The sequence below is a fragment of the Lynx rufus genome, unplaced genomic scaffold (assembly GCF_022079265.1).
Source record: "Lynx rufus isolate CCGP_SWC_20201006 ecotype Redwood Valley unplaced genomic scaffold, mLynRuf1.p SCAF_12, whole genome shotgun sequence".
In the NCBI taxonomy this organism is placed as follows: Eukaryota; Metazoa; Chordata; class Mammalia; order Carnivora; family Felidae; genus Lynx; species Lynx rufus.
The window spans coordinates 52,141,172-52,166,518 of record NW_025814826.1 but is presented as its reverse complement, the minus strand read 5'-3'; the positions used below and the strand labels follow the sequence as shown (position 1 = coordinate 52,166,518).

General features: G+C 45.6%; 1 protein-coding gene across 1 annotated transcript in view; it reads left to right on the top strand.

Annotated features, from left to right (window-relative positions):
* Positions 1–7,887: 7,887 nt before the first annotated feature.
* Positions 7,888–25,347, top strand: part of FBXO32 (F-box protein 32) — a 35,774-nt gene continuing 18,314 nt past the window's right edge. The window contains exons 1-4 of the mRNA XM_047074153.1: positions 7,888–8,285; positions 14,168–14,280; positions 15,141–15,190; positions 16,362–16,454. Of these exons, the coding sequence (XP_046930109.1) occupies positions 8,170–8,285; positions 14,168–14,280; positions 15,141–15,190; positions 16,362–16,454 (372 nt within the window). The 5' untranslated portion in view covers positions 7,888–8,169. The remainder of the gene's footprint in view (positions 8,286–14,167; positions 14,281–15,140; positions 15,191–16,361; positions 16,455–25,347) is intronic.

Sequence of the window (25,347 nt, the reverse complement as noted above, 5' to 3'; positions counted from 1 at the left end):
GATGCTTTATCTCCATTCGCTTCATCAGTTCCTACTCATCCTTTAAGATCCAACTCCTGGCAGCCTTGCCTGACCAGGCCAGGTTCAGTCACATGATGTACCCTTGTGGGTGTCCCAACAAACCCTGTGCAAATCCCAATCACTATACATGGCACACAGTTTTAGGAATACATATTTGTATATGTCTCTCTCCCTACGGCCTATACACCCCCTGAGAGTAAATGCTCATTTTTGTGTTCCTAAAGTTGCTTCAGAAGAGGACCAGAACATAGCAGAGGCATGATATACCCCTGTTGAGACAGTGAATGAATGATATTCGACAACAGATTTTACAGCCTGTAAAATGATCAAAATCAGAACTGAAGATAACCACTCCTTTTGCTTAGTTGACAGAGGAGAGAAAAATCTAATTTATGCCCCATCTCTTCAACAGATACACAATTTGAAGACATTTAGCAAAAGCTTTTATGCAATACCATTTTTAGCAAAGCAGATGTTTAAAAGACTAAATTATTTCTTAAATTACTATCAACAGTAAACCCTGGTTGAAAATATTATGTCCCTTAAGGGACTGGATTTCTCAGGCTGTAGTCAGAATGGGAAAGAAGATGAACATTCTGTACTTATTTTTAAATTACATTCTTCTTCCTGAAATGAATGTACTGCTGTTTAAAAAAAAAAATCAAAGGCTCATTTTATTTTTATTTTTATTGAATCATCTGAGACAAACAGTAAAATGGTTTTCAGTTCATGGACCACAATTTCTAGGTGACGACTTAGAAATTCAGTCCCACCTACACTGAGACCTCCTTGGCACTTTGATCTTTGATATGCACCAGGCATCAGGCATACAATAGTGAGCAGAACACTTCTAGAGACTTTTGCTTTCTTTTTTTTTTTAAGTTTTTTTTATTGTTTACTCCTTTTTTGACAGAGAGAGAGAGAGAAAGAGAGAGAGAGAGAGAGCATGAGCAGGGGAGGGGCAGAGAGAGAAGGAGACAGAATCGGAAGCAGGCTCCAGGCTCTGAGCTGCCCGCACAGAGTCTGACGCGGGGCTCAAACTCACAAACTGTGAGATCATGACCTGAGCCAAAGTCGGATGCTCAACTGACTGAGCCACCCAGGGCCCCCTAGACTTTTCCTTTCTAATGGAGGTGACAGGCAGCCACCCAACAAGAAAGACAGGAGAGAGTTGTATTTTTCTATTTCCCAAAGAAAATCTGTAATCATGTTAATGATCACCCTTCAATCAAGGATGCCATAGAATCATACAACCATCTTTATAACGTGTGTACATAAATGTGAAAACTGAACACCAAACAGGTTAAGTGACTTCTCCAGGATTTGACAAGTCAGTAGTTAACTCACATGAGGAAACACACTGCATGACTCACCAACCATTCTAATCCCCAGGGCTGACCAGTCAAAACCTGCAGTGATTACCACAATCTGTCAAAAGGTAACAAGCAGTAAATCCACATTCAATCTGGTGGCCAGGTAAATGCTGATTTTTCAATTCTGTCGTTTCTCTAGGATCCTGGTTGACTTTGAAGAGTAGCATCTCTGGGGGATCAAATTGTTTTTCTTGTACCTTCTGGAACAAACTCACTGATGAGAAGCCCTAATAAGATCTGATCACTGGATCAAATCACAGAGGATTTGAATTTTACTTCAAAGTGTACATTTCTCAGGGACATTGATCAGCAAGATTAATGGAACATTCAAACACTGTGGGTTTGGTCTCATGGTGCCCAAAGAAGAGAGCTTCTCTTCTTTGAGACTTAGCTTTTTCGAGGGTAAAAGGAGGGAATTGGATTAGGTAAACTCTCTAAAAGTTTGTTCTGATTTTTAAGCAGACCTTTGAGTAAATGTTTAACATATCTAAGCCTTAGTCTCTTCATCTATTAAATGGGGATAAAAATACTTACCTTGCAAAATTATATGAACATTAGTGATAATAACAAGTAACCATGAGATACAATGTCTAGATGAATTTCAGTCCAAGCTATTTTTGTATATGAGAAATCTCAGAACTAAAATTTGTTACTCAACTATTCAAGATACCATCTGAAAGGTTATAGATAGGATGATTTTCACCAATTTCAGGCACTAATAGTGTATTTAAAACTTGACATCCGTAACAAATTTAAGATCCTCATTTTAAAATGTGTTTTTAGGGGCACCTGGGTGGCTCAGTCAGTTAAGCATCTGACTCTTCATTTCGGCTCAGGCCAAGATCTCTCAGTTCACAGGTTCAAGCCCTGTGTGGGGCTCTGTGCTGACAGTGCAGAACCTACCTGGGATTCTGTCTCCCTCTCTCTATCTCTCTGACCCTCCCCCACTCATTCTCTGTCTCTCTCTCTCTCTCTCTTTCTTTCTCAAAAGTGAATAAACATTTGGGGCACCTGGGTGGCTCAGTTGGTTGAGAGTCCGGCTTCGGCTCAGGTCATGATCTCACAGTCTGTGAGTTCGAGCCCCGCATCGGAGTCTGTGCTGACAGCTCAGAGCCTGGAGTCTGCTTCGGATTCTGTGTCTCCCTCTCTCTCTGCCCCTCCCCTGCTCGTGCTCTGTCTCTCTCAGTCTCAAAAATAAACAAGAACATTAAAAATATAAATAAACATTTAAAAATAATAATGATAAATAAAAATAAAATGTGTTTTTATAAAAAGACACTAGAAGTCTGGACTATTCGTAAGTGTGGTTTCATTCATTTCTCTATATTGTACAAAAGTTAGCAGCCTTGCCTCCAAATCCTATTTACTACTTATTAAAAGGAAAAAAAAAAGAATTTTCATTAAAATTGAACAACTGGGCTATGAAAGAAGGAGGATTATAGCAAAATGCCCTTGACCCTCTCTCAAAAACAGAACCAGGCCCACATTTGAGGAATGCCAAATGATTCTCATTAAAGTAATGAGAATATTTTCAGTGACATGTGTCTGACCGACTTTAATTTAGTTGGCAGGACTCATGGCATCCAGAGACCCAAAAATACCACACAGCCAGCAGTTCCTGCTCAAACACACCTAACAGACGTATTTCACACTGTTTCAAGGATGCCCCACCCTAGACAGACAGGGTGTAGGGTCATATGCAGATTGTTGTGGCATTAAACACACGGTCCTGCGACAGCACTGACAGGTTGAATTTAATATCCTGAGTTCCTCTAGCTCCCCCTTTACAAAATGCACTCTAACTTGGACAGAGCGAGCCAACAGATTTGGTTGATCCCAGCCCCCGCCCCACCCAACAAGCTATTTTTAAATTACAACTACTGCTGATAAGTATTAAAAAAACAAAAAAAAACAAAAAACAAAAAACACAACCTTTCAGAAAGAGAAACTATGAAAAAACAAAACAGCATTGCATTTTAGTGAGAAGTAGTCAGTCCCTCAGCCAAAACCATAAACAAATGTCATTTGGGGCTGGAAACAACAGAGCACTTCGTATTTATCAATCCTTTCCACAAACAATTTCTATAAACAGCCTTATGAGGCAGTGGGCAGGCTAAAATTATGCTGGGTTTGCCTTTGGAAATGTAGTCTTCTGAGCAGAATAAGACCCATTTCCATAGTTTAAGTGCAAGAAATTGCAGCTAGTAATAGGCAAGCTATCATTTCATTGTACAACTTGCTCCAGTATAGACGGTTTTTCCCACATCTGGAAATTAGCTGGATGAGCTATGCTCCATGCCCTCGAAAGTTAAAATTCGGTGGGTAGACATGGACTTAAGCAAATAAAAGCTGGAGGTGCAAATTTTGCATAAAGATAATAATACTCTTTACCATTGGTGCACATTATTGTATGCACACTAACTCAATAAATCCTCACTACACCCTTTGAGGTGGGTACTATCATGATTCCCATTTTGCAAATGAGGAAACTGAGAGGATAAGTAACTTGTCCAAGGCCACACAGCTATTTAAGTGGGGAACTGTGATTCGAACCCAGTCTGGCTCTTCGGGGTTGGAGACAGACCCGGGGACGAGCTTGGGTTTCACCCTACTGGCTAGCTGATCTTCAAGACAGGCTACCTAACTTTTCAGAGCCTCGGCTTCCTCATCTGTAAAACAGGGAACGATCACACCCATTTCACAGGCTTTTGTGAGGAGTATTAAACCGGATCACGTTTGCAAAGTGCTTGACACAGTGTCTTCAGCATGGCTAGCCTCTGCCGTGGGGGAGCAAGTGTTTAAACACTTAAAATGTTTTTTTCTAAGATGTCACCTTTTGACCTCCTTCCCTATTTGCCTCACCAGCTGGTAAGGTCCGACTCGTGGAGGACTCAGCTATGCGGGCTAGGATTCGGGGCTGCCCACCCTCCCTCCTCTCTACCCTGCTGTGTCCTTCAGAGGAATTAGGGGTCAACAGGAGAAGACAGGGGAATAATAGCATCGTGAGTAGTTCAACACTTATTGAGTCATTTACTGATTGCGAGAGTCACATACTAAACACCATGACAAGCACTGTGGTGACTAAAACACGAAGACACGGCCCTACCAACAAGGAGTTCACAGCCCCATAGAGGAGAAGCACACATTTTTTTAAAAAAATCAACTACCCAGGGGTGCCTGGGTGGCTCAGTTGGTTAAGCATTCGACTTCCACTCAGGTCATGATCTCACGGTTTGTGAGTTCGAGCCCCGTGTCAGGCTCACTGCTGTCAGTGCAGATCCTGCTTCAGATCCTCTGTTCCCTTCTCTCTCTGCCTCTCCCCTACTCTCACACGCCCTCTCTCTCTCAAAAATAAATATTTTTTTTAAAAAATCAAATACCCAGCATGTCACATGGGCAATCTGTGGTAGGAAGCTGGTCAGGAGAGGCAGTGGCCCAGTGTCCATGCAAACGTACTCGCATTGTGTGCCCTGCTCAAACCAGGCCATGCGGGTCCTCCCCGGCCTGTGCCTTGTGAAATTCTCGGAGCATCTGTCTGCCTCTGCATCTTCAGTCGGAAGCTAAGACACCTTAGCTGATACCTTGTCTTTGTGGTTCTCAAATGCTCAGTCGCGATATGGCCTCCAATCGCAAGACTTTGCAAAGTCCAGCCAGTATCTGATATGAAGCTAACTGTTCTAAAGATAGTCTAGCACTTTCTTTATCCTGAGGGGCTCAGCATTGAAAGGCTTCCTAGCAGAAACCATATGTTTGAAGAAGTGTCGAGTTAGATGTTTAATGGTGTGGGAAATCTAAAGCAGTCACTGACACTTCAGAAGAAGGCTGGGTTAGATAGGATAACCACAACTTTTTGTTCTTTTCTTTTCTTTATTTTTTCTTTCTTTTTTTTTTTAGAAGGAAGATAGAGCTGAAGTACAACAAACAAACACTGAGGCTTTCTGAGATTAATTCTTAGCAAAAAAAAAAGTGATTTCCTACATATACTTGAATTTTAGAAGTGAAAAAAACTTTGACAAACTTTCAGCCACTCAATCCTTTGTCGCTACTGGCTGTGTAACAAAGACCACAATAATGTCAGTGGCATTCAAGAATAAACGTTTATTTCTTGCTGATGTATCTGTAGGGCAACAGAGGTGTCCGCTCCCTGTGTGCCATCCTGGGACCAAGGCTCTAGCCGTGGCCACCCTGGGTATACCCTTGCCACGGAAACACAAGAACACACAATCAACCAGACAAGCACGCACCCCATGTCTCCTCATGTCATATCCGCCGGCATCTCACCGACCAAAGCAAGTCACCTAGCCAAGCCCAACATCAAGAATCAGAGAAGTACACATCACTAAGAGGCCATGGGCCCCGTGGATGTGTAACGTCACCAAAGAGGATGGAAGAACTAGTACGAATAATCCCACTTACAATGATTTCAATCCAGAGAGGGAGGCATTAGAGGCTCTATTTTTTTCTTGATTGTTCAAAAAACTGAGCCTCCAGAATTTAAGTCATTCATCCACATCAGACAGCAGTGTGTTGCCCTAGCAGAATTAGAATTCAAATCTTCTGCCTTCTTCGGTTTCTATAGTGATGTAGCTTAGGGACATGTAACTAGCAGGCATCTTTAATAATCACATCCCTCAATTACACTCCCTTGCAGATATCAGTTCTGTCCAGCAAAGGCCAGACTCAACATTGTCTCATCTGTTAGCATGATCACTGTGTTTATCATTTGTTTAGGATCTTCTGCGCTGTTTTTACAAGCTATTTTTACTATTACCACACTAATAAATTATTTATGGTGGGAAACCTGAATCAGAAAACTCTGGCTACTTGAAAACAGACTTTATTAAAAACATCTCCTTCCCCCTCCACCATGCACCCCTCCCAAGGCTCACACGATCACTTTGCCTACTTTAAGCCTTAAAGATTGCACAGTCTGTGGAACAGAAAACACTTGTAGATGGCTGCAGAGGAAGGAATATTGAGGGGTCAAGTTTGAAACTAATTCTTGAGTGTGGAATTTTTACTTGCTACAACTGCTATGTGCCTTCTCATTGCCAAACAGATCAGACTGTGAAGCATCATAACTAGAAGTCACGAAGGGTTTCCTGAGCTACCCCGAGCCAGCAGCCTCCCACATCCGATCGCCTATTCCTACAACAAATAGTTATTGAAAGTCTACTCTTGGCCTGGCAAGGTGCTGGGATATCCCTCCAACAAGACCTAGGAGCTCTCAAGGAGTTTATGTTCGGCAGAGAGGGATGGAGAGGAATGGATTATTACAAACAAACTAAAACTAAAACTGAACAGGGTGATTTCAGATGGCACTAAGGCTTGTGAAGAAGTTAGCCTTGGCATCCTGGGTAAGTCACCGGCTTAACTTTCCTCTGGGGCCCTTAGTGCCCTCATCTGGAAAACCCGTGTCGCTCCCACACTGGCTGCTTGCCCGAGGTTATGAAGACCGGGTTAACAAGCTAGTCCCTGAGGGTCTCGGCACCTGCACTGGGGCACCGCCAGCTCACCGCACTTCCTTTAACCCCCATCGGTCGGGTGGATGGGCTTCTGCGTCCCTCGCCCTCAACGCACACCAAAACTAAAACATAACTCCTGGCCTAGTATTTCCCGCAGAGAAATTAACAGCCCTGAGGATGTTGAACAGCGGGAAGGAGAGGCGGGCACAGCCCCGGAGCTGGAGCGAGGATCGGACACCTTTAACGTGCGGCCTGGTGCCCCAGAGGTCGGCGCTGCTCGCTTAGCGTGCTGAGAGAGAGAGTAGGGTGGGGGACTGTCCCTGCTCTCCGCTCCCACCCCGCAGGCACCAGAAGCGCCCGGCCTCCCTGTCCTTGTCCTCTCTTTGGCACCCTCGGAGACAGGCCTGGCAGAGGACACGTTGACGGCGGCTCGGGGGCAGGGTGGGGTGGGGGCTGCCCCTCCTCCCCACCGCCGCCCCGCAGGGGTTGCCCTCTTCCGTCCAAGAGCCGGGGCTGGGGCTGCGAGAGAGGCTCGGAGGCTGTGGTCTCCTCCCCCGCTCTGCTCCTGGCCGCGCTGTGCTCCCCCAGTTCCGGAAGAGCTGCTCTGATCGCGGGGCGCAGTGACAGCTCGGGGATGGGAGGGGAGCTCTCCCTCCTCCCCACCCCCGCCCAGCAGTGACCCAGACGCCGCTCGGGCCTCCTTTCTGCGCCGCGCCAGCCCGGGAGCCGCGGGAGGACGGGGCGCGGCTTCCCGAGCGCCGGGCCCCGCTCTCCCGGCGGCGGCGGCGGCAGCTGCGCCCTGGGGGGCGGGGAGCGGGCGCCGGGGGGCCAGGGGCGGAGGGGCGGCGGGAGCCCCGGCCTGGCAGCGCGGCTTCAAGTTTCCACCGGCGCGCGGTTGTGCAACAGCCTCGGGAGCGGGAGCCGCGGGCGCCTCGGAAAACAAGCCGAGCCCATAAACAAAGCCACGTGGGCTCCGGCGGGGGGGCCGGGCTAAGAGCAGGCGGCTCTTCCGGCAACAAAGGGCCGGGGCCGGCGGCCCGCGATAAATACTGCGGCCGGGACGGCGGCGCGGCACACTGGCCAGCCCCGCGCGCCCTGCGGCCCTCCCCGGCGCCGCGCCCTCTCCGAGCCCAGGCGCTCGGCTCCGCGGCCCCCGAACCCCGCAGCCCTCCACGCCGCCTCCCTGCAGCCGCCCCCGCGTCGGCCCCAGCACCCCTGAGCGTCCGCCCAGGGCAGCGCGTCCCCGAGGCCGCCCGGCCGGTCCTGTCCGTCAGTCCGCCGAGTCCGACCGTCGCGTCGCCCCCGGAGCCATGCCATTCCTCGGGCAGGACTGGCGGTCCCCCGGGCAGAGCTGGGTGAAGACGGCCGATGGCTGGAAGCGCTTCCTGGATGAGAAGAGCGGCAGCTTCGTGAGCGACCTCAGCAGGTGAGTGGATCCGCCACCAACGTGCAGCCCCGCGAAACAGACCTGGTCTGGTTTCGGGGGCGCAGGGGCGGGAGAGTGGGGGGCACGCAGGGCTGGAACAGGGTGAGGAGGAAGCCCCTGGACGAGGGCGGGGGGGGGGGCGGCGGAGTGCAGGGGAGGAGAGAGAAGTTGACGGGGTTTCTGCAGAGGTCGCTAGAGCACGGGATTCGGGGAATTTGGTTTTTCTTATTATTCAGGGTCTGCGTCTCCAAGTGGGCACAACTCTTTACAGAGCCCCGGGTCCCTCTGGGAATCTGACGACAGACGCAGACCTTGTCCGCAAATGTTCAAACTCAAGCATACAACTTCAGGGGACCCCCGCCTTAAGGACACTGGAGTCGCGCCGTCCGCCTGGGCGGGGGCGCGGGCGAGCGGGCTTCGCACCTTTCAACCGCTGGGGGTGGCGGGGCTCGGAGCACCCTAGCGCCGTGGGCACAAGTCGGGTGACGCGATCGGACATGGGTGCAGCACCTCCAGGCTCTTCCCACGCACGGGCGACCGCAGAGTGGGCAGGGAGGATGAGTAACCAGGAAGGGGCGGCCAGATGGTCCCCGGGGCACCGGCGCTTGCGGGGCGGACTGGCGGAACCAGGGTGAAGACTCGCGACTGCGAAGCTGCGGAGGAGGGAAGGGAGGCGGGAAGGCCACCCACAAGCCTTCTGCTTTTGAAAGGACGAAGCGCTTGCACCTGTTTCTTCAGTGGCCCTTTCGGTCAGTTTTCTGAGCGAAATAATGTCAAGTGATGCCCGTCAATTGCAGAAAGTACCCCACCCCCCATCCCCGAGCCCCGTCAGTCTGGTTGAAAACCCGAGGTCCGCTCCGTTTGGTTCTAACACAGAAGCGCTGTCTAGTAAGTGAAGTGGTCTGGAATCTGTCAGTCCCGGATCGCAACAGATGACTTCCAGATCGCTGACATTTGGAACAGGTGGGAAGGGCAATGAAAGCGGGTCCAGAGGCGATCAGTGCAGCCCAGTCACCCTTGGATGCCTGTTCGTGCAGCCTTTGGTTGAAACCACTGGCACCAGAACCCTTAAATTGATTCCAGTGATGAGTTCTGTAACCGGACCAGGTTCCCACTTACTGAGATTTACCTGTGGTTTTTTTGGCTGAGCCCCCTGGCACTCAATTTTAAGAAAACTGTCAAGAAAGTGTGGTTATTTTGACAGCTTGACCTCCAGAGCGCGCCCCCCCCCCATCTGATTGTTATTTGTAAAACCTCAAACTCCTTTAGTCTTCCAATGGAAAAAGAAAAAAAAGCATTTAATCCTGGGGGTCTGTCAGGAGAGACAAAAGCATATATAACCCTTATGTTAAAGATATTCTGAGGCAAACTGTAGAGTTTGGAGAGCAAATAAGAAGTCTTATTGCAAATCAGATAATTTACTTAATAGAAAAATAGACCAACTGCTGTCACTAGACTCTTAACCTTTTAGGGAGACGAGTTACCAATTATGCCTAAATTATTCTCCCTTGACTAGAAGCTTGCTTCTAGTAGAATAGAAGCTTCCTTCCTGCCTCCTCATTCCTAAGGAATGATGATATTGATAGTTTGTTACTTTTATTTCTGTACAACAGTCCAGATTCTTTCTGGGGAAATACAGCAAGGATCTGCTGAACGATGTCCCAGCGGCTCACCCAAATATGATTATAGGTTGCTCGTCAGTAGGATGCAGTCGTTCAGCAGAAGAGGATTCAAGATACTGAGCCTCTGGTTCACGTAAATATTCACACTGTATCTGCTCCAAGAGATAAGCTGGTATCACTCCCCTTTAGAAGCAGGTAGTGGTGCCTCTCGCCACAGAGTGGGAGACCTTGAAGATGGTTTTAACTTACCACAAAAGTTTAACCTAGGCTGGGATCAGGTAGCTTCACACCCCTCAGACCCCTTCATGAGCCTCCTTCTTTCTTCCCGTTTCGTGCCTTCTGAGCCAGTGCTGTAGCACCGCCATAGTTACAACAAGTGGTGATCAATATAGTGGCCACCTGTGGCTCTTGGAGGAGTCAGAGTTTAGCAATCGTTTGGTAGCTCCTGGCAAAGCAGCTGGCTGTTTGTTTGCGGAGTATTTTTTTCCTCCACCAATTGTAAACAATCCCTTCCCTACTTAGCATGAGAAGTCTGCCAACTTCTTAAAAGCAGTTGGCCTTCTTGGACCTAGGTCTGGAGTCTCAAATATCCCCACTGTTTTTAGTCTTGGTCATGTTTCTCTGTGATGTAAGGTTTGGGCTGACCGCCTGCCTACACAGGTGAATGCCTCTCCTGTTAGGAGAAAACAAAAGGCCGACGGCCCTTTCCAAAGGGGGAGGGGAGGTAATAAAACAGAGGACAACAGAGGCCTGCTACACTTCTCTAATTCCACATCCAATTCTGTGAGCTGCCTGAACAAGAGTCGGGAATGAAGGGTACATTTGGTGTGTTCCGACCTGGGGAGAGTGTTTACAGTTGACCACAGCCCGTCTGGACAGCACGCGTTCTCTGGACTCTGCTGGCCATTCTGTGTTCTGGGCCCTGTCCCCTTCCAACAGCAGAACCTTACAAAGCCCATCCCAGCCATGAACAGAGATCATGGCAGGCTTTAGGATAAGTTTAAAGCAGTACCCCTCATTTAAAAGGGGTACTTGCATAAGACAGCAGAGGAATGACCAGTTTAAATGTGGGTGGGCAGATGAAAAGTTCAGGGAAAGCGCTTGGCATGAATTGGGGGTGGTCCAAGAATGCTTCAAGGAAGTGGTAGTTGAGGTACCTCCAAGCCTCACCAACAACCCTCCAGCTTCCCCCACCCCCAGAATGAGTCATCTCAGCGATCTGAGCCTCAGGCCACTCTTCTCCAAGTCTACAGGCCTGCAGCTGAAAACTCCAATGTTGCTCTGCACATAGCTGAGGCTGAACCAGGAAGCAGGAAGCTTGGTGCCCTGGACGAGTAGTGCAGAAGACAAAAATAATAGGTCAAATTTTTATGAGTGCTTACTGTGTGCAAGGCACTGTTCTACAAGCTTCATATAGTAGGCTGTTTGTTTCACCAGAACAATCTGGGTAGGGAGTCTGACGATTTGCGTCTGTATTGGAGCAAATTAGCATAGAAATCTCACCAGCTTTAATCCACCACCAAACCCTTTAGGCCCTCCATAGCTTTCTTAAATGGCCTGTGATTGCGGAACAAAATGAGAAATAGGCCTTTCCCCCCACCGGTGCCCTTATCTCCTCTGCCCAAATGGTCTTATTTTGAAATCTTTCCATCATTTCTAAAGTTGTCTTTAAATATCTAGGTACGTGTATATTGATAGTATAAGGCTGGGAGAGGTCTTTTTTCTTATTCTGTGCCTGTGCCTATAAAAATCAAGATTAGTAAAAACTAACCACCAAATGGCAACTTCAGTGGCTATTCTTGAATTTAATGAGGTAATTAGCATCCTTAAATAGTTCTACATAAAAAAAAAAAAAGTTAAATGTCATGGTTCCTAAATGGTGGTGGTTTTTCTTGTTAAAAATTTCAGTTGTAATTTTCTCTTGGCTTTGCATTTCCTTGAAATGGATGGACATAATTGAACTCTCAGAATAACCTCTAACTGAGTATGTTATTGCTTGAAAGAAAAGCTACAAGCAGACAACACAAATAAACCTCCTAGCCCTTCCTTCCAGGCCCCACCTCTGAAGTCCAAAACCTAATAATCAAGAGAAAAATGCAGGGTTTGTATTTGGTTGAAGCGTTTCTACATTCTACAGTGGAAGAACATCATCAATGATGTCAAATTCTTCTTCAACTAACTTTGGAAATGAGTCGCTCGGGCTTAAAGCAGATTATTGTCATTTCTATGAGGAAAGCAGGTGCTCAAATTCCTTTGAGTAATGTTCTCAATTAGAAGAGAGTAAGGTGAACTGTAAATATTTAAAATCTCTGGGGAATGGCCACAATCTAAGGTCTAGGCTCTGGAAACTTTCTGCCAAACCTCAAAAGTGTGACTGAGAATAAGACCGCTTCATTTTATGGTTCTCTACAGGTGGAATTTAAGCTCTAGGTTTTCGTTCATGGTGTAGGAGTGTGTTTTCTTTAAAAATAAGCCTTCATGTGGTGTTTTTACATGAAAAACGTTCTTAACTTTGCTTTCTAAAGGCTGTTCTCAGCTTTGGTACACCATGGACCAGTCAAGTAACCTTCCATGTTTTCCCCTTCTCAACTTTGATTGAAATTCTTAAGTTGGCTTTAAGGACTCAGAGTCCAGCGCTCCCTTATTCTCTCTTTTCTTGCTGACCTTGGAGCAGATCACTGACCAGTCGGTGGTTTTGTACACTACTGTCATGCAAGTAGACAAACACACACTCATGCGTGACACAGAGCCTGGCCCCAAACATTCACCCTTGGCTCGTTTAAGAAACTGTCTCTAAGAGAAGACATTTCTGCAGTAATCTCTATGAAACCTAAAAATATCCAGTTTCCCCAAATGAAAAGAAGGCTAGAGATGTTAGAAATCTCAATAAGTGGTATTAAACATGGCCTTACAAGGGCAGATTAACAAATGATAGATTATCCATCAAGCTTATTCCTCTGGGTCCAGAAACACTGAGCACGTTGTTGGTGATATCATGTGTAAGCATTTATGTAGCAAGATACTTATTGTACTTATCGAAGTGCTACTTGAGACGATTGTAGCAACAGGATACTGGAAATTGTTTCAAACCCTCTTTTCTCTTGTACCATTTACATAATGTCTGTGGAATAGAGAAGTGCAGGTGTGCCTCATTTTATCCAACAGATGTATGTCCAAAGAAGATGTAAAGCAAACCACATTTTAAATTCAGCAAAGGAACTCAGAAAATTAAAGAGCTCTGATATATCGGTGATACAAGAAAAAGCACCTGATTTATGTTTTACTAGTGGGAATTCTAAATCCTGCCTTGTACATACATCCCCATGGGGCTTGGGGGATCTACTCACTGTACTTCAATATTTCTCCAGCATCCTTTCAATGAAAACTCTTCAGAGATTTACTGTGAACTTATGTGGTATCACAGAATAGAACTCAGCTCCCCAAAATAACAGCTCAGCCTACTGGCAGAAATATGCACCTGACCCAAGTTGAATCTGTGTGTCCTTCAGGGACCTGTGTATTGGGCAGTTCTGTTTTTTCAGCCCTTATAAATTTATGAATTGTGAAATCAGCTGGTTTCATTTAGGACCCAAGGTCTTCACCTCACAGCATGATGCTGAGTGTTAGTCACGGAATTCCATGAAATCTAAACAATTAGCACTGTATGCTCAACGTCTCCTAGAAATGGAGTGTGTAAGTCAGATTTTTGTTAATGTGATCATGTTTCAAAGGCATGATGGAAGCATGCTAGTTAAAAGAAGCTTGGGTACACTTTAAATGGGTGGATTGTATGGTATGTGAATTATATCTCCATAAAGACGTTTTTTGTTTTTTTTTTTTTTTTCTTAGAAAGCAGCTTAGGGTGGATACTTTTGCAAAATGAAGGCATTGTGTACCACAGTGATAGCAGTAATCATCCCTCTCCCTCCCCCCTGAAGTCGTCATTTTTGCTTAAAGTAATATTGTAGTGCCCGGCATTGCCTTTAGTTAAAGGGTAAAGGGCTGTGTGTCAAACACAATGGCAGGCACTGTTGGGAATTCAAAAGCAGTAGAAGCCCCCATCCCTGCCTTCCACAGAGATGTGACAATATTTCATCCCCAAAGAGGGAGGTCTGTGCCTGAACAGACTTCTTTTGAGGGGGTTATTGTTTTGTTTGAGAAGATGTATGTTTGTGTTTTATAACCCGGTAAGTTATTTATAGAAACAGCTCTTATTAAAGTATAGCTGCTACAGCTCATCCCCTCTCCTGTTATTCCTAGTTATTGCAACAAGGAAGTATACGATAAGGAGAATCTTTTCAACAGCCTGAACTATGATGTTGCAGCCAAGAAGAGAAAGAAGGACATGCTGAATAGCAAAACCAAAACCCAGTGTAAGCCATTTGTTTTGAACCTAAAAGAAAGCTGTTTGAAGATCGCTAGGATTGGTTCTTTGTGGGGGGAGGGGAGAAAATCAGACCTCGAGTGTTAGACATCTGCTTTAATGTTTACTGTGTCATTGACAGAGGTCATTGGGAACTTTGCACTCAGAAACCCGGACGTGCATTTTACAAGCAAGATCAATGTGTTCTTTATAGTCTTGTTTATAAGTCAGTTGCTACTCACAGTGGGGTTTTCTCCCCCCTCTTGTCACTAATGTTTGACGTAGTTAATTTAGTTATTATACAGTGATATGGTCAGCTGAATCAGTTCCAGCATGTGCTTTTATTTGGCACTGTGTTGGGAGGCTTTGAAAATAGATTTGTTTCTCCCTCTTTCCTTGTCTAAATACTACTACATTTCTAGATGCTGGGTGTAAGAGTATAAAGTTCTAGAAATAAGCCAGAATCACAGATCTTTCGTTTAATCCACCCATACTACATGATCTCTTCATGTTATCTGCTTTATTTCTACTTTTTATGGCCTTGTATAAGTTGTAGGTTTGACCTTTAAAACAAACTTGTACTTAGGTATTTGATTTTTTTCAGTTTGGAGCTTTGGTATACTAAATCTGATGATCAAAGATTTGGAGAGCTTCAGACCCAGTAAGCATAACTCCGATATGTATACACTGCAGAAATTAGGCATTTGCATTTCTTAGATTGTCAGTAGAGTCTCTGTCTTTTTTTGTTAAAACTTTTTTAACACTTTGGAGTATATGAAAAAGAAACAAGTTTAAAATTGGGGGCATGTTGCAAATTTTAAAGCTGTGAGGTTTTTTGTTTTTGATTTTTTTTTTTTTTTGCCTCTGTAGATTTCCACCAAGAAAAATGGATTTATGTTCACAAAGGAAGTACTAAAGAGGTGAGCATCCATCTGTTCCTTAAAGCGTATGCTTAGCTTTATGCCTCTCCCAACAGGAAAGGGAGGGAAAGTGGGCAAGAATATGACTTCAAATCATGGCTGGGTGTGGGGGGTAGTGGCTAGCAGCTCACCACCTACCCAACCATCAGAGAGAGTGAGAAGCCAAAGTCACTAGGTGGACTCCCCAGTCATTCAGTGAGATCACGTATGTAAAAGTGCTTTATAAAGATTAGTATACCCATCTCAAATGTGTTGTTATAAAGCCTTGGCCTTGCCCCGAGAACAGTGCCTCTTTCTTGTTCTGAGATCTCTTCAGACTCCAACTTTGTTAAGTTTTAGCCCTGGAGGGGCTAATCACTAAACACAGCAGAAGTTTTCATGTCTGCTCAGTATGAGACACTGAGCTAGACCTAGAAGGGGACAAGGCACTGTAACAACTACATTTGCGTGGCACTTTATAAAACCCTTTTATGTACATCTTCTCCCTGCACAGGCATCTGCTCAGATATCTAGGTTATCAGGCAGTGTGGTAGAACGATGGAATTTCTACCACTGTCAGGGACCTTGGTGAATACATAAGTCCCTCTGCGGTTTGGGGCCCCACGGAGGTCAAGGGCACACCCGCCATTATCCAGATACTCAGAGCAGAGCTGAGACTGTGAGTCAGGGCTCTCTGCTCCCAGTGCTTGTGCGTTCATAGGTAAAAAATCAAAAGTTCTTTTTGCCTCCTCATGAAGCCTTAATAAAAAAAAAAAAAAAAAAATGTTTCTGGTGATCCCAATGAGAAGAGCAGTAAAGATGCGAGGCAAGGTAGCAGGCAGGGTTGACACAAGGAAGTCTAATTCTCCTCCCAGGAGATGCTACAGTGACCAGCTATCTTCATCTCCCATCCTATGTCCAACTCCTGACCTTTCCCAGATAAGCAACTACTTAGGATTTTCCCATTCAAGTCATGAAGAGGGGTGTTTAACATGTGAGTCACAGACTAAAGCAGCTGCTAGCTGCACTGTCTGTCTTTGTAGCTCGCAGGGGGCTCCCAGAAAGAGCTTATCATGGCCCAGGAAAACAGCATATGGCCACAGGTTACCTAAGACAGGCATCCAGCTTGCCAGTAGAGTCCAGGTGGACCGTTCTGGAGAATGACCTCTGTGCCCCCCGTTTTCACATTCAGCGCCATGGATATTGCACTCTGGGGGAAGCTTTCAACAGGCTGGACTTCTCAACTGCCATTCTGGACTCCAGAAGATTTAACTACGTCGTACGGGTAAGTCTCTATAGGTTCCCAGGGTCTCCGTTGAATTATCTTTTTCAGGTTCTCTTGAGATAGCTCCCCCCCCCCCCCCGCAAAGAATAACTCTGTAGGACACTGGGAATTTTGAGGAAAGCAGAAAACAGACTTCTCAACTCCCTTCTGTCCAGATGTACTTCGAGTCCTTACGTGGATCCCGTGAGGATGTCCCTGAGATTGGCCGTGACAGACAGGAAGGGCCATAGTCCTCATGAGAGCCACTTCCCGCCCCCCACCATAAATGGGAACACACTGCAGGCAGCAAGGGCTCTGGCAGCCACATTAGCAAGAGAGAATTCAGTAGTAAGAAAGCCAAAAAACACCATGGCTTATTTTAAAACCTTCTGTACCTCTGATTGTTCTCACTGTCCTCCTCCTTGTCCTGTTTTAGCAGACTCTAGGTGACCCCACGGCATTCTTGGTTTAGGCTACAACACCAGACAAGTTCAAAGCCCCTCAGTGCATCTTTCCCCTGACTCCCTCCCACCCCACGTTCAGTCTCTTGTTCACCTAAAGCGTGAAACTAACTACCTGTTCAGGTCCATTGCTTTCCATTTGAAACCCCATGTCGGGGAAAAAAAAATTTTAAGGAGCTTTGGCAAGATATTAATGATGAAGGTAGTAAAGCAAATAAGTCTAAACATGCCCTCCAAATCAGTGATTCTTTTTAATTGGTTTATTGTTGTTGTTTCCCCCCCACCCTTAGCTCTGTTGTGCATTTCTGTCAGTGGTTCAACCTGAGAGGTAGCAGCTGTTTGGGTTTTAGTCTCAGAAGTAGGAGGGACTAGGGGCTCCTGGGTGGTTCAGTCAGTTAAGCGGCTGACTTCAGCTCAGGTCATGATCTTACATTCACGGGTTCAGGCCCTGCATCAGGCTCCGTGCAGACAGCTCAGAGCCTGGAGCCTGCTTCAGATTCTGTGTCTCCCCCTCTCTCTGCCCCTCCCCTGCTTGCACTCTGTCTCTCTTTGTCTCTCAAAAACCAAAATAAAACATTAAAAACAAATTTTTAAAAAACGTAGGAGGGGGGCACCTGGGTGGCTCAGTCGGTTAAGCGGCCAACTTCGGCTCAGGTCATGATCTCGCGGTCCGTGAGTTCGAGCCCTGCGTCAGGCTCTGGGCTGATGGCTCAGAGCCTGGAGCCTGTTTCAGATTCTGTGTCTCCCTCTCTCTGACCCTCCCCCGTTCATGCTCTGTCTCAAAAATAAATAAACATTAAAAAAAAAAAATTAAAAAAAAAAAAAAAACGTAGGAGGGAATTTACCCCTTGTGGGTGTTGGGTGGCTGGGTTTTTATCTTCTTTTTCCTGGGTTGTTGTGCTTCTCAGTGCCCCGTCACTGAGTCACATGATTGCCACGGCTCAGCCAGAGCAATGACATTCAAGGCCCCTTGAGGCCTGGATCATTCACCTGTCATCAGGGCAGATGCTGGCCTGGCTGTCCCAGCTGACCTGATAAAAACCCAAGCCTCCTTGTAGGTTAGAAGCTCTGAGCTGAGCCTGTGACCACATGAGTAAATCTGTCAGCTTTCAGCTGAGCCCTTATTCCAATCCAAAAGGGATGAAAATAAGAGACCTTCTTGATGAAATGTTCACGTCATTCAGTGTGACTCTGCCATTTCAGGGAGGTCACTGTGGCCTGCAACCCAGCCCAGGCTGGTTGGAGACAGGCCCAGCAAGAGCTGGAAACTCTGTTGCTAAGAATATGAATACTTTCCATCTTCTAGGTGTCAGAGGAGGACACCCAGTTCTGATGTCTTAATTACAAACTGATCAGCAAAACAGTCAGTTTGTAGATGGGTCTTCCTACTTGTTTTCCCTTTCACAAGAAATACAGCAAAGGAACAAGGTCGTTATAGCAAAACTCTATCTTCGTGCAGTTATGTGCCTTCACCTTTATTCGTCCATTAACCCTATGAAGTGTGGGTACTTTTATTATCTGTTTCAATAAACGGAAATACAGCAAAGTAAAATGGCTTGTCCAAGGTCACAAAGCTACATAAGCGACAAAATCGGGATCTGAAACCTGGTCAGTCTTAGAGTCCACACTCTTCACTGCTACAGTAAGTTCTCTGCAAGCAGAGGACTGAAGGTACAATGGTCTGAGGTCAGGCCCTAGCCCCGCAACTTTCATACTATTACAGCCTAAGGCTCAGCCGCCCCTTCCGTAAGAAAGATTTAGAACAACCTCAACTTCACAGGGTAGCTGTGAACTCAGTAATGTTATACATGAAGATACCCTGCAAATCGGAATCAATTATTCAGAGTCAGCTACTAGTATTTATTATTGCCTACTCACCTAAATTATCATTGATTCTCCCTAATATGCCTTTTCAATTCAGTTGATAAATGTTTTTCTACTTCCAAAAAAAAAGATTAATGGGAAATCTGCCACTTGATTAAGACTCAGCATAGAGGACTTGTATCTGATAGTATCTAATTATAAAATGTGAGCCCTTTCCCTCAAATAATCTTGAAGTTAGAGAAACTGCTGAATGCTCTCAGAGCTGTCAGGTTCAGCAATAGTGGAAAAGTGTTTCTATTTTGGAAAGAACAATCTTTTTTTTTTTTTTCCCTTTCACTGTTAAGAGTCCTCTATAATTTGAGAAATAATGTTATTTTTATAAAGAGCTTAAAACATTTTAATGATAGGCACTGCGCTTTGAGGGTTTTCTTCTAAGGAAGTCAATGCACATCTCATATATTCTTACCCTTAAGCCAACTTTGCAAAGTAGCTTGCCAATATGTCCTCCCCATCTTACCACTTGGACATAATGGTCTAATATAGTACCATAGTGATTCCTTAGTTCCAGTGAACAACTGAACCAACTTTGAAGGCCTTTAAAAAATGTTTTTTAATCTCTTTAAAGCCAAGTACATTAAAAAAAAATTTTATGTTTATTTTTGAGAGAGAGAGACAAAGTGCAAGTGCGGAGGGGCAGAGAGAGAGAGGGAGACACAGAATCTGAAGCAGGCTCCAGGGTCTGCTCTGAGACATCAGCACAGAGCCCAATGTAGGGCTCGAATTCACGAACCACAAGATCATGACTTGGGCTAAAGTTGGGCACTTAACCGACTGAGCCACCCAGGCACCCCTAAAGCCAAGTACATTTTTTACAAAATGTGTTCATGCTGGCTTCCCTCTTCAGAAACAGACAACGCAGAGGGAATAAAAGAGGTGGCCAACACCGCTATCTCAAAATTTTCTAATTTTTATCTGTAAGTACAAAAGTTCTGTGGAATTCATGGAGTCAAAAGTTTTTAATATAAGCTGGGAAGGAAAGGTTTTCATATAGTATCTGTACCTTATTTTAATAGGCTTCAGATTATACTCGCTGCCTTCATCCCCTTCTCTACACACACACACCCAATGGCTTAAATACAATTTTAACTGTGGTTTTTAAGGATGATCTAAAACCTTTAGAGGCAACAACTTACCCATTTATGAAAGGTCATTTTAAAAATTGGTTTACACCATGCCTGAAGACCAACACATTTTGGAAACTCCCTTGGGAAGTCGGTGAGCATTCCAGGGGCTGGGCTGGTGGTAGGGCTGGAATTTGGTCCCCATGAGGAGGTGAGTGCTGACTAACTCAGCTAGGGCAAAGAAAGGCCAATGGAGAAAGTGGGTCTCCAGTAAGCTGGGAGAGGGTTTTGGAGACCACACATCAACTCACAGCTGTCTGAACTAAGCCTGCTGTGGCCCACTGGTTCTCATTTGAACTGGCTGCACATTAGAATCACCTGCAAAGCTGGTTTCTCTACAGAAGGCCACCTCTCGGGCATATGATTTAATTAACTGAAGGTGGTGTCCATGCATTGCTACTTAAATCTGCCCTTTGGTGACCCCTGTGTTTTTAAGTTTGGGAACCAGCTCAAAAAACTATTGGAAGCCCAAATGCTGGATTTTGCACATTGCGTTTTTAAACAAGACACAGTAAGGCACACATGCAGGAAAGGGTTTTCATGCTTTAATGCCAGGATGCCCTTTGACCGGGTCTTCCAGCTCTCTTTGTGGGATGTAGATGCCACCTCTAGACCAGAAAGGTTCTGGAGAACCTTGAGGACCACCTCCTGACTGGAGAGAACTGGCCCATCTGTGCTAGCAGATCAGAAAGGACAAGCAAAAGCTTGCAACCCCACTCTCTATCCCTCTGCAGCCCAAAAGAAAATCACAACCTAAACCAATGCACGTTATTTTTTTCTGCGTTACCACCCTAAGTCCATTTGAATGTTTCCAGCAAGTTACTGCATTCCTACAACCCCTAAAAGTCTTTTCCAAAAACATGTTTTAGTTTAAGTTGACTGGCGGCTTGGCAAACAAAAGACTGAAATATGGCACTATGACTCAAATTCAAACCCAATGCCTTCAATTAAGGGCATGCTGTTGGTGGGTCGTGATGTGCAGGAGAAGCCTGGCTCCTTTGCTAGGTTCCTCTGCCACAGTGACGTTGGATTAATTTAGCACTGCACATACTTGGCGCCTTCCTCTGATGGAGGGTGGCCCCTGCCACCTGGGTCTTAAAACCCGTGGTATCTTTTTCTGTTGGGAGAGAGAGGCTGGGTTGGAGGGAGGAAGGCCTGCCACCCCAATGGACACAGAGTCAAAAGAACAGAGCCGTGAGCCTATTTGAAAATGACTCACAGAAATGGTTGGAATTGTGAGAATCTACTGTGGGGCATTAACATTTGAGGGCACAGGGTGGGTCCTTCAGTGAGTGCTGATTAGGCTGCCAGGGATCTTACAGGAGAAAGTCTGTGCCGCTTAGAATTCCTGGTTTTCAGTCCTAACAAGCATTGAGGCAAGCAGATACTGTAATGTCTGAGTACCCGCAGAAGAGGGAACACTCACAAACAGAAGTAGGGGAGCACACACAGAGGTGGGGACCTACCTGAAGAAATAGGGGTGCCTACATAACCCACAGAAGTAATGGGATACATTCAAAAGTAGAAAGGTACCCATCGAAGGGGGGGGCACCTGAAAAAAATGAGGAATGGCCAAGAGACCAAAACAGTGGTGTTTTTGACCATGGACTCCTAAACAAATAACATAAGCACGTACTTTCAATGTACGTATATTCATAAATTCATCTGTGAATCACATCCCTATAAAAGGTGCTAATAATGGTATCTGTCCCATCATGTTGCTCAGGGAATTAAAACTAAATTTAAGTGCTTTCCAACAGGACCTGGTATGTGGTAAGCATTCGATGGGAATCAGTTGTTGCCATTAATATCCTCATCTTTAGGGTCCTAATTACAGGCATTAGAAAACACACAAATAGACTATAGAAATAGACAATAGAGATTAAAGATGAAATAAAATGGAGAGATTGATGTTTTATACTTTTTCTGCCAGATTTCCTTTCCTATCCCACTTTGAAGGCCTCAAGATCAAATTTGTTTTGAGAACTCCGAATCTAAGCGTATCCCACCATGGGCCAGAAATATACAAAAATATACAAAAATTCTGTCTAGTTTCTACATTATCAGGTGCTTATTATGCAGAGGGATATGCTAAAATGGACAGGTGAGCTGAGTTTTAAATGCCAGTTCAGCAGACTTTTCTCCCATGCAAGGAGGTAAGCTCCTGAGAGCATTGGACACTGTACTCCCAAGTGCTCTGGTTGAGGGTAAGGTTTGTTTTCAGGAACTGTGAGCTAGGATCCGAAGGCCCCTCCAGTCCACAGACAGAGGAGCTCCAAAGGCAAGGAGATGACAGCATCCCCCTGCTAGGTCCCCATAGATCAAAGACTGCTTCCGGTGAATGCTTTCAAATTCCTAAATAGGTATTTCTGAATGAAATCCATAACATTTACCTAGTGTTGCCATAACCACTCGAGAATCAACGAAGACCTGGTCCCTGCTTATCAGGATCTTCTGGGCTACTTGGGGGACAAGGTGCAACTACTGAAGTGGCAGACGGGGTTTTGGTCTTGTCTAGGAGACTGGAGGAGGGGCGGGCACCAGAGAACCTATTGGAAGAGGTAGAATCTCTGAAGAAGGACTGAAGAACCAGTCCTTCCAGGAGCTGGCTAGGTGCTGAGGCAGGAAGAAGGCTTTGCAGGGACAAATGCTGTGAGCAGAAACTGGGAGATGGGAAAGAATGGGAGGGGAGTGCTGGTCAACCAGAGGCCCAGGCAATGTGACATCCAGCCTCATGAAATCAGAGGGTAGAGGTTAGGAGTGCTAGGGTAGATGAGAAGCCCAATCTAAAAGCAGGATGATTGAAGCAAACAGAGCTGCTCAAATTGATGCAAACAGGGAGCGGGGCACCATTACAAGTTCAAAAATATCTGGGATGGATAGAAGACAGGCAAGTTTCTCTCAGATGAGAATACAATTAATTTGTGTAAACTTGGCCCTCCTTCTTAGGATTTTAACACTCCGTTAGAGAGAGATGTTTCACTTGCAAATAATATTTACCCAATCTTGACACGCCTGAAGATTATTAATGTAGCTGCAATGTTCTCTCTTCCAACCTGTCAGTGTTCAAGCTCAAAGTCAGGACAAAACTTTCCAGGTTTTTAATCTGTGTTATCCACTGAATAAATAAGGGTCTTGAAAGTACATGGCACTCGGTACAAGCAGAGGCACTGCCTGATGTAACCAAAGGTTTCTTGCAAAGACATAATGTTCCTATAGGTACCCAGCTTGGGTATTGAACACGTGAGAAATGGCAGGGGCTTCTTGAAGCTTCTTTCCTGCCTTTGATAACCCTGAGGCATGTTTTCAATCGCACCTATAATTCAAACTTCAGAGCCCATAGTCACAGGAGATAGAAGAATTTAGAGATCAGTTACGTTCTTAACAATATCCTATGCAAGACAGAGTATGCTCCAGCAGCAGCCTTATTGTTAACCCCTGTGTGGTTTGGTCTGAAACAAACACACGGGGAAGCTACTGCTTTCTGTTGATGCTTCCGAAGCCCAATTTATTTACCGTTCCTCTAGATGTCAGCTGCTTGCCTTCCTGGAAAGGGTGATCTGTTTGCACTATAAGTAATTTACTCCTGAAGCATTCGTCTGGGACCAGACCCCATATGAGTTCCAGCCTAACAGTCGAGATGATCTAGCACTGACCGTGATTGTGTCATTTGACCATCATGAGCCTCCTGATCTAAAGAGGAGGAATTTGGGCATACTCTTTCCCAGGTCCCTTGCAGCTACAATGCTCATTGATTCTAAAAGACAAATGTGTTAGAAAATAAATATTGGTTGACTGCCTACAACGTGCCAGGCTGGGGGTAGAGCGATTGGTAAACAAAACAACCCCTGCAGTCTTGAGGTTCATATCCCAATTAGACAGTCAACAAATAAGGAAACAAGATCATTTCAGAGATGTGTAAATGGAACAATGAAACCACAGTAAGATAAAAATGGCGACTGGGAGGTTTCCATAGAGGATGGTCACAGAAGGCCTCCCTGAGCAGGTGATATTTGAATGAGACCTGAGGGGTGGGTCAGAGCCAGCATGTGAAGCCGTGACAAAGGCAAAGGCTGGGAGGTGAGACTGAGCTGAGCCTGTTCAGGAAACCAAAGACGGCCCTTGTGGCTAGAACAGAATGAAGCTGGAGGAGGGGCACAGGCCACATCAGGGAGGACCTTGCCAGTCACGGAAAGGAGGTTAGATCCTCTTCTAAGGGAAGCTGTTTGAGGGTTTCAAGCAGAGAAGTGACATAAGCTGATTTTTTTAAGTTGAATGCTATGACGAACCGAAGGTGAGAGAAGATAAGAAACCTGTCCTTTCTTCGGTTAAGTGAGATAGGAGGGGAATATCTCTTCTGCCCAGTCATGTTGCACACGCCACTTCAAACTGCGGTTGTAACCGCTCCAAGATTTGCTATACGATATTGCTTGCAACTAGATTTTTCCCCTACTTGACGTCTCCAAAATGAGCACGAGCCAAAGTTGAAGGGCAGGATGTGGTTTCGGCATGCGGTGACCACCATCCCTTCCTCTGGTAGCCCAGACCCATTCCTATCACTGCACAACCAGTCACTGCAAGTCACTCCGGATACCCAGACTGCCCACGCGGCAATGATACCATGGAGTTCAGGAGGGACCTGAGAGCTGTCTTGCTCCTCCTTTTCCTCCTCCTCCTTACCCTCCTGCCTCTCCTTAAACACAGCACAGATTACTGGCACCTGGGCTAAAATTTGCCCGGCCGAAAAGAAAGAGCCATTTCCAAACAGAACATTTTCCTTTGCTCTCTTGTGGCTGGAGGCAAAGAATCCAGCCAGCTAAGTCATCTTGGTAAAGAAATTGCTAGATGTAGTCCTGCTCCCCTCGGCACACAGCTCTCTTAACACAGAAGTAAAATTAATCAATTTAAGTCCTCTTTACCACTAGCTCCACACCATACTACCTACTGGTTTGGGGCCTGCAGTGTTATGCTGTTGTGGAAAGTAGACCTAAGTAGTTTACCCAAAGCAATGGCCCCATCCCAGTCATGTCATTAACACTTTCTGCGGATTATTTCTCCCTTAGTAGTAAAAGCTGATTACCTGTCACAGTGTAATATTGATATGGCATTTCCAGACCCTGTCTCCCAGAATATAGCAATACGTGATATTGCTACTAGTTTTAAAGTTTGGCCGTAGATGCAAATTTGATCGACCCTGAAAAGCTGAAGTCCTTAACATGTTTTCTGTTAAGACACATCTGGTTAGAGTCCACCACTTAACTACTGCTGGTGTGACTTTAGGTATTTGACTTAACTTCTCTGAGCCAGTGTCCTCTTTTTCAAAGGGAGAGGCTAACTCCTCAGGTTACCGTTGAGGACTAAGCGAGATCATACATGTGAGGTGCTTAGTGCAGTCACTGATGCGTAGTAAACCCCCATTTATCGTTAGCAAAATAAGACCTCACGGTA